Source organism: Sprattus sprattus (assembly GCF_963457725.1).
Source record: "Sprattus sprattus genome assembly, chromosome: 11".
In the NCBI taxonomy this organism is placed as follows: Eukaryota; Metazoa; Chordata; class Actinopteri; order Clupeiformes; family Clupeidae; genus Sprattus; species Sprattus sprattus.
In genome coordinates, this window is record NC_137909.1 from 25,952,830 (window position 1) to 25,962,829 (window position 10,000).

At 46.7% G+C, this 10,000-nt stretch overlaps 1 protein-coding gene across 2 annotated transcripts in view; it reads right to left on the reverse strand.

Annotated features, from left to right (window-relative positions):
* The window catches only part of mcc (MCC regulator of WNT signaling pathway), a 108,594-nt gene that overhangs the window by 58,012 nt on the left and 40,582 nt on the right, over window positions 1-10,000 (reverse strand). For both annotated transcript variants that reach the window (XM_080847066.1, XM_080847065.1), the window contains 3 exons: window positions 7,175-7,317; window positions 1,736-1,869; window positions 1-29 (listed from right to left, as the gene is read on the reverse strand). The exon at window positions 1-29 is cut by the window's left edge and continues 135 nt beyond it. In XM_080847066.1, the coding sequence (XP_080703192.1) occupies window positions 1-29; window positions 1,736-1,869; window positions 7,175-7,317 (306 nt within the window). The remainder of the gene's footprint in view (window positions 30-1,735; window positions 1,870-7,174; window positions 7,318-10,000) is intronic.

Genomic DNA, 10,000 nt, shown 5'->3' on the forward strand with positions numbered 1-10,000 from the left:
CAGCTCCGAGTTCAAGTCGCTGCACGTGTCTGAGGAGGGACGAGTAAGTAAGTAAGTAAGTAGGTAAGTAAGACTTTATTTATACAGCACATTTCATACAAGAGTTGCAATTCAAACTGCTTGACATAAAATCAATAAAAGCAAGCAGCAGGAGCAATACATGGAGTTATATATTGTTATATGGACAAGGGGATAATAGGACAGAGACACACAGACAGAGAGACAGAAGAAAGCCTAACCCACTAAAACAAAGAAAACTGGTATGCAGGTGGGTGAGGGAGGCCATGGGACAGACAGAGCCATTTGTCAACAGCAACACACTTAGCCAGAAAAACACTCGACAACATTAAGTGATTATTATGGGTAGTTGCAAGAGGACTTTGTATGTGTTTAGAGAAATGGACCAAATGGGATGTTTAGCAAAAACTAGCTTGTAACAGGAGTGTGAGGTTGTACAATCAGTAGCACACCTGGAGCCCAGAGGGAGAGGCTGGCGCAAACTCTTTTCAGAAGATAACTATCGTTTAGCCATGTGCTGCCTTCCATACTCCAAAAAAATGCTTGCGCTTGTTGATAGCATCTGGTCCCGCATTTCTGCCAAAACCGATGGGACTGCTGATTTTGATTTCCAACGGAAAAAAACCCCGAAAAAAAACAGGACCATTATTTCAAGCTTCGAATTAAAATGCTAATTCGCAGAGACACATCTGTGCGAGTGAGTCGATTGACAATTGTCTCAACTGCCAGACACAAATAAAACAGTGTTTTGCCCACAATGCAATTGCAATTATCACCATGGATGCTGATGTCCTGATTGGAGGGGGCAAGGCTTGGGTGTGCGGGGCGTGGGGGGGGGGGGGACAATGCCTGCTTTTGGGGGCGACTCTATTGTGGGCTTCGGTCGGAGAGATAGAGAGCTCGACGTGCGAGCGATACAAAAGAACTACGCGTGATTGGAAAAGATTTTCTCTCTTTCTTTCTCTCTCCCTCCCTCTCTAGAGGATGGCGATAATGAACAGCGGAACGATAAGCCTCTTTGGTTCGCCATCTGAAAAGAGATTGTGGCGCTCTCTCCCGCTCTCCCTCTCTCTCGACGACCGGCTAAGACGACACCTGTATAAATAGCATTGGGAGGAACGAGCGTGAGGGAAACAAAAACCAAATCAATTTTCCATTGAGCGACTCCAAGGATGCATGCAAAGCACACAAAAGCACACACACACACACACACACACACACACACACACACACACACACACACACACACACACACACACACACAATTTCACACAAGCATCGGGCAAACATTCAGACAGCACTCTCAGACACACGTGGCCTATCATTAGAGTTCTTCAGACTGCAGGTCGAATCGTGTAAATTGTCTCCTGGATAGCATTTAACTTCACTGCTCTGGCTTTATGACTGCCATGAATCATCCCCTCTGCGAGGCGCACGGAAGAGAAAACACTTCAAAAGCACAGAACGACATCCAGAGGAACACAACAGCAAATGTAGTATGCCTGCAGCCGCAGCAGGGCTTCAGGACTGAGCCTGTTCACAAGCATCCGAGGAGGAGGAAGCTAATATAAGGTGCCTTTCAGGATTCTGCAAAGAGGGTAATTGGTGTGTATGCACAGGGAAAAACAAAAACATCGGTCCCATCTCCTCCCTGTTTGGGGGGGTGTCTCTGTCACATGGGGTGCAGGAGGGGCTTTAAGGGGTGCGGGGTGCTCACCCATGTCGGCGGTCACCAGGGTGGACTGGTTCTCGGGCAGCGAGACGGACGCCTGCTCCAGGTCGGGGTCCTCGTTGGCCTCCTGCTGGCTGTGGCTGAGCTCTGAGCGCAGCTCCGAAAACTCATCCTCCTCCCTGCAGGAGGGGTCAGAGGTCATAGGTCAAGGGTTTACAGGTTATACAGGAAGTCTATTCCTGAGGTCTTCGATAAATGATGCAAAAAAGGTAAACACTCAAACAGGTGAAACACTCAACACGCATAACAGCATGTGCTTAATTATACCATTACACTGTAAAAAAAACACAATATACATCACTGATCAAAAGACACAAGAAGAAGATTCATTTGAAAAATCTTTGGCTGAAACAGAGGTGTGACAGACTTGGTTAGGGCGCACAAAATTAAAAGTTCATGGTTCGCTTTTCATTTTATCAGTCATGTTTTTTTTTTCATTTGAATACCTCAAATATCCAGTCTATATCCACAGGGTACCTCTATGTCCACATCAAGGGAGGCATTTCAGCACAGTTGGAGTCAGAGCTAAAATCAATGTAACATTATCTAACGCCAGTCTACGGACTTAAATAAGCGCTTATATTCTCATCCAGGTTTAGCAACACCGGGATCCGTCCTCGGGGGCAGGCGTCTGGGTGGGAATCTATATCTATGTCTGGAGAATGACTGGAATGGTTGCTCTTAAATCGACTCGGGCCAACGCTTCACGTCGAGAGACGACTCCTATCAAAGACACTCGATAATAGTGCAGTAAAGCCTAATTAGGGGTGAGTCAGTTAATGTGGTATGCTGCTCGTCATTTACCCGTCCAGGCCAGTGTTCACTCTCGTTTGAAGTATGCGTGTCATGCGAAGGTGAGTTTTCACGCCCTCTGACCGCACTTTGCACGGGTCATACATCTGAACTGGTTTTAATTAAACTGCTTTGACACGTGTGTGTGCGTTTATGTGCGTATGTATATGTGTGCGTTTATGTCCGTATGTGTGTGTTTGAGTTTATGTATGTGTGTGTGTGTGTGTGTGTGTGTGTGTGTGTGTGTGTGTGTGTGTGTGTGTGTGTGTGTGTGTGTGTGTGCATGCTTGTTAGTTTGGCTGATGAAGTAACAGTCATCTTCACGGGGTGAAGAGGTAACTGCCAGGCCTGGTTTGTGTTTTTTTTTCTGTCAGGCTATATGATACCTATTTATAAATGCGCATAATAAACACTGACCAGCGAAATGGTTTGACATTTGAGAGGAGGCAAAGCAAATGGCCAATTAAGCCAGTCATCAGTAGACCACCGGCGGAGGTACACGCCGACTCTTAACGTCTCAATATGCAGAGACACTGTAGCATACAGAAGTGTGTATTGCTTAGCAGAAACACTACGAGTGCCAGCTTGTGCCAACAAACACGATAAAAATCCCTGCACTTGCTAGAATCATACCCTGTCTGTGTTATGATATTCTGCCCTAGTTCCTGAAGCTGATAATTAAATAGCTGTTCTACACAGAAGCTGATCATTAAATAGCTGTTCTACACAGAAGCTGATCATAAAAGAGGAGTTCTACACAGACGCTGATCATTAAAGAGGTGTTCTACACAGAAGCTGATCATTAAAGAGTTGTTACACACAGGAGTTCCGTGCACAGGTGATGGTCCTGACAGAGTTAGGTACGCCCCACTGTGCACCTGTCAAAACACAGGACTACCTGCCGCAGCAGCAGCCTCTCACTCCGGCTTAATGTTACCCTCGCGCTTGACGCCTTCCTTGCGCCAAGACAGCAGGGGAAGAGTGGAATGTCAGAGAGAGTTAGAGGAATAACTGAACAGCCGGAGGGGTGTGGGGGATTTCTCTACAGAGACACAGCACCTCTGAAACTGGCAGTGGCTCTAGCTAAAAGCCCTACCACGGCTACCGTGAAAAGATACCGCTTTCTTTCTGTGCTTCTGCCTTACTGCTGACCAGAAGAGTACCCTTGATTTAAGGCCACTGATCTACGATCCAAATATTATCTCCTACGTACATAAGTCTATAAAATATGATTGCATGTGATGTGCTTGGTCTGCATCACAGCATGGCTCTCTGGCTGCACCTCTGAGAACCGGAAGGCCCTGCAGCCCGCCATGGCAACGGCTCACAGCTCCCAACACTGGGAGTCATCTACAGAACCCGCTGCAGGCTCAAAGCCATGGACCTCTACACCAGAGGCAGAGACCCCACCCACCTATAGGCCACAGCATCTTCACCCCTCTGACACCTTCACCCCTGTAAGCCTGCATGACCAGGCCAAAGAACAATCTTTACCCCAGTGATGTCACACTGATGGACATACAGCACTCACTCATCCCTTATAACATTTCCTTTATTTATAAACCCCCCTCCTTAAAGTGTCAAATGACCTGTTCTGTGCAGGGTCTACATGCTGCGCTACTGGCTTTACTTGCTCCCAGTACTGACCGTATGTGTGTGTGTGTGTTTGAGGGGGATATAGTGTGTGTGTGTGTGTGTGTGTGTGTGTGTGTGTGTGTGTGTGTGTTTGTGCATGCATGCATCTATCTATCTATCTATTCTAGGGATGCACGATCCGCTTTTTTCGCCTCCGATACCGATACCGATATCTGAGGTTTAGTATCGGCCGATACCGATCCGATACCGATGTAAAAAAACAGCGCGAAACTATGGTAACTGTGTGTATGTGTGTGACCACACGTGCGAGAGGGAGAAATGAGGAGTGCATGACATGATATCTTGGTGCATTTTTTGCTCATTTGCTACTTAACATCATGTCTAGTCATCACTATCAATTCATAACATAGGCTAAAAATAATCACAAATAATGTACGTTCTAACTAGTGCTAGTGTTCATATTAGTTAGCAATCATATATCCGCTAGCGTCAACTTTTACGTTACATTGTAGAGGCTCAGCATGGTGACCTGTTAATGTATTTGCTGGTTCTATAGTCCGTTAAAAGACCCACGATTACCAAAGCAGTATTCTTTATCTCCCTTTAATGTGCATTAATCAATTTCCATTACAGGACGATGCATGTGATCCTACATATGTGTGTGTCTGCAATGAGAATGGGGACTAATTAGCACTGCACTGAATTACTGAGTTATTGCTACCTGATAACAATTTTACAACTAATATAACTCGATACATATAATTGTGGACATTACACAAGGCAACATGAATCTCATTCATAGCTCATCCAGTCGAAATCTTAACAGGATGAACCCATCTTTATTACAGCGAATCAGCATCAGGACATAACTAAATCTCCGCTTAGCATGCTAATCGCTACTAATAGCAATGTGCACTCATAATACACTACCTATATACATAAACGCAAAAACAAAAACAAAAATTAAATTTTTTTTTTTATTGTCACCGATACCCAATCTAGAAATGTCTTCAATATCGGTACCGATACCGATACAAATATCGGATCGGTGCATCCCTAATCTATTCTCTGCCCTCTGTGTGATACTGTAATTGACCACATTAAGCATACGGCCACAAAATAAAATTGAATGAGCAATGATACATATTACAATCAGAGGGATAATGAGCTCAAGAAATGGGCTCTGAGGGAAAAACTCTCAGGGAAATAGTCTCCAATTTACCACAGCGACACTATACAAAACTTTCTAGTGGCGGCCACGCTTGGCTGGCTGGTAATTAAGGTCTCCAGTCCTTTGAGTGCTCAGCTTTCTCAGCCTTTCACTGCGATTAGAGCCACTTCTTCTTCACCTGCGGAACCAACCTCTTCATACGCGCAACAAAAATACCAACGATGGGAGAGAAAGAGACGCTCCGAGAGAGAGAGAGAGAGACGTGAAGAGGCAGACAAAGAGGAGGGGAAGACGGAGAGAGCTGGGGGAACAGAGATGAGGAAGGGAAGACAGGAAGAGAATCGGGCGAGAGAGAGGAAAGAGAGAGGTAGAAAGAGAGAGGTAAATGGGGAGAGAAAGAGAGAGAGAGAGAGAGAGAGAGAGAGAGAGAGAGAGAGAAAGAGAGACTTCTTTAGCATGCAGAGCTTAGAGTTGCCCTCATTCCTAAAGTGACGTTTTCATTTTCCCTGGCGCAGACGGAGCGGCACACCCTCCACAGATGGGGCCAGAGCAGACAGATAACACACTCGCTCAGGTACACGTGCACTCCACAGGGGAGACAAGCACAATGAGCGCGCCGCCCACTCTCTCTCTCTCTCTCCCACCCTCTGAGCACTCTCTCTCTCCCACCCTCTGAGCACTCTCTCTCTCCCTCTCTCTCTGAGCGCTCTCTCTCCCTTTCTCTGAGCACTCTCTCTGTCTTTCTCTGAGCGTTCCCCTCTCTTTCCCTCTCTCTGAGCACTCTCTTTCTCTGAGCACTCTCTCTCTTTCTTTCTCTCTCTCTCTCTCCCTCTCTACCACTCTGAGCACTATCTCTCTCTTTCTCTCTCTCTCTGAGCACTCTCTCTCTCCCTCTCTCTCTCTTTCTCTCTCTCTCTGAGCACGCTCTCTCTCTTTGAGTACTCTCTCTCTCTCTACCTGACAATTCCATTCAGTGTAAAGTGCCTTTACTTTATTGGCATGACTGTTCCCATTTAATGTTTCACAGGCATGGAATGACAATACATTACTGTAGCACTAATGACAAAATAGCAGAATGGGGTGCAATGAAAGCACTAACAAATTCAATTATCTCTCTCTCTCTTTCTATATATATATATATATATGTGTGTATATATCTTTGCCTCTCTATCTCTGTCTCTCTCTGGACATACATGCTGTTTTCAGCCTGAGGGGAAATCCTGTCAGAAGAGTCCCAGGGTGCTCAGCCCAGCGCCGGGTGTCTGGACAGCACACCTCCGCCTTCACCTCCCCCATGCTAATCCTGCTGACCTGAGTTTGGATATGTGATTGTGTATATGTGTATTTGTAGCTAGACCTGACGGCGGTGCCAAGGGGAAGGTCGATCTTCTCGTTTACCTCAGTGATTGTGTGTGTGTGTGTGTGTGTGTGTGTGTGTGTGTGTGTGTGTGTGTGTGTGTGTGTGTGTGTGTGTGTGTTGAATGTGTGTGTGTTTGAGTGTGTGTGTTTGTGTGTGTGTGTGTGTGTGTGTGTGTGTGTGTTCGAGAGGGAAAGCAAACAACAGAAGGCATTTACTGTAAAGACATACAGGTCAATTGAAGGTGTAATCTAGTGCAATCTTGGGAGTGTTTTTCGCTTCACAAATGTAATGTTGGTATACCGGAGATGATCCTTCTTTCTGTTGAGCTCAGCAGATGTGTGTGTGTGTGTTTGATGGGGATATACTGTATGTGTGAGTGTGTGTGTGAGTGTGTGTGTGTGTCTAAGGGGGAGATTGTGTTTGAGGGGGATATAGTGTGTGTGTGTGTGTGTGTGTGTGTGTGTGTGTGTGTGTGTGTGTGTGTGTGTGTGGCGTGTCTACTAACCGTATGGTGCTGCCCTGAAGCAGGTCTATCTTCTTGTTGAGCTCGGCGATGATGCTGTGCAGCTCTGTGATTCGCTCTTCGTAACGCAGTGTTGTCCGCTCCTGCATGTCCTCATGCTCACGCATCAGGTGAGACTGCTCACACTGCACATACACACACACACACACACACACACACACACACACACACACATCATCATCAGCATCATTACCATAGAGCTTCAGGCAACAGAAACAAACAACACAGACACATAGAGCTAGCCATCTGCTCCTCAGGGATCTGTATCCCTTAACAAACAAACACACACACAATACTACACAGAAACACACACAGACACACACACACACACACACGCATCCACACACACACACACACACACACACACACACACACACACACACACACACACACACAATACTACACAGAAACACACACAGACACACACACACACACACACACACACACACACACACAATACTACACAGAAACACACACAGACACACACACACACACACACACACACACACACACACACACACACACACAAATCTACACAGACACACACACACAGACACAAACCCAATACCACACATACATGGACATGCCTATTTTCCATTTCCTATTTCAGGAAAATAATGATACAAGTGTATATTTCCAAGTATGATTTGGCAGTAATCATAAGTTGGAAATCCCAGTACCATTGGGGGTTTTGGATATTGCGAAACACACACATACACATACAAACACACACACACACAAACACACACAAACACACACTGACACACACAGATACATACAGACAGGGAATCTAATCTGATGCAGACTGATGATTGCATTAGTAATGGTGATATTTGCTTCTTGCATACAGAGAAGTGAAATGCACTGTGGCTCAATCAGATTCAGTGGAAATCAAGCAGTACAGTGTTGTGGCTGGGTTGCCCATCAGACTTTTTCATTAGCTATCAATCAGGCACACGAGACTGGCTGAACAGTCGACAGCTCCCTTCACAAATGTCTGAAAAAACCAATAACAAATGATCCACTGTTAATTCACCCAGGATGGAGTTGAATCGCACATAGAGCCTCTGTGCGTGTAGGACTTTCTCATGACCTTGTCTGGCAGACAACCTCACGACGGAATAACAACAGTTATTGTTGATATGGTTGTCTGTGCGAGTATGTGTGTGTGTGTGTGTGTGTCCAGGGGATGAAATTATTCTAAGTCACTACTCATTCAGACGGCCTGCTCCCATCCTGGCAGGAATGTCACCCCTGCTCAAGGGGGGGCGAGAAGAAAGGGTGAAAAAGAAAGAGAAAAAGAACTATAGGATGACATCTAAAAGCCACCCGTCACCATCTACTCCGAATCGGGAACATGGCAATAAGGAAAAATCTGTTCCTGTTCCTGTGACAGCGCGCCCCAAACTATTCTATTTCTTCTTCAAAATAATTCAGTGATCACGTTTCTATAAACTTCCAGCTTGAAAGCGAACACCCCAGGGTTATAGATAGAGTGTAAACTAGGAAAGTGTTGTCCAGTTGGGCCATTGTGTCTAGACATGGTGATTTTGTGCCCGGTCAGTCTCCCTGGAGCCCAATGCATCATCGTTAAGAAGAGGAGGATCGGCTTTCTACTTGACCCGCAGCGAGGAGCAACTGCAGAGCACCGAGGGAGGAGAGGAGGAAGGAGAGGAGAGGAGAGGAGAGGAGGGGAGGAAGGGATAAGAGAGAGAAGGAAGGAGAGGAGAGGAGAGGAAAGGAGGGAGGAAGGCGAGGGAGAGCCAGGCTTCCTGGAATGACCTTAGCAGATTGGTATGTGCTCCTTGGTCCGAGGAAGGGTTCGCTCGATGTGACAACAAAGAGTGGTAGAGAGAGAGAGAGAGAGAGAGAGAGAGAGAGAGAGCCCGACATGGAAGGCGGGCAATTCTCCTGTGGCATCCACTGCTGACAAAACAATGTGCTGCACGCACGTACGGTGACCTTTTCCACCACAGCGCACACGAGAGATAACATTTCATCGTCTCGTCCTGAGCATCAGAAACAGCATGGCCGTCTCCAAAAGGTCTAACACACTCCGCTTACAACAACAACAACCACGAGCCCAGCCCTGACGGGTGGCCAAGTGCGTCATTGATCGGTAATAGAGCGAATCTTAGGGGCACTCCCACAGAAAAAGGCTATGACCTCTTCAAAGCTGCTGTGGATACTTGAATCCGCTTGTTAGTTTGAGCCGAGAACATGAGAGGGGAGGAGAAGGAATTTAATTAAAGTGAGTGATCTGGGGGAGTCGTTGTCGCGGCGATGTGGGAGCGATTGTTCCTGAGCGGCCCGTGCCCCGTTTCGATATCGGGACTGATGTGGGTAGCCGTGGGTAGAGCGGGTTGGCCGCGATAAAGGGCCTTTGTTTTGTCTCGAGCATGACGGGGCGGCGAGGGGAGCGAGTCGGGTCCTTGGGTGAGCCTGAGGGGGTGCTGAGTGAGGTCTGTAACCCTATATGACCCTCTCGAGGTGCACAAAAGCGGCTGTACACAAAGACTCAAGTATGCCATGCACTCAGGCTCAGTGCCTCTTATAGAGGAAAGGTCAAGGGTTCAAAGGTCAGGAATGCCCCCCCCCCTCTCCCCCGATCTCCAAAAACAAACAGGTCTGTGAAGGGAACCCAGAGGTTGAGGCCAGGCATGTGCATGAGGTTGACACAACTAATAGAGACAGAGAGAGTCCCGTGCTAGCTTCAACAACCCTTAAATGGACACAAGGCCTTTTCAGGCCACCAGAAAAAAAGAGCTTCTGAAAAAGAATGTTCCAGAAGCTTCTGTGAAGCCATGA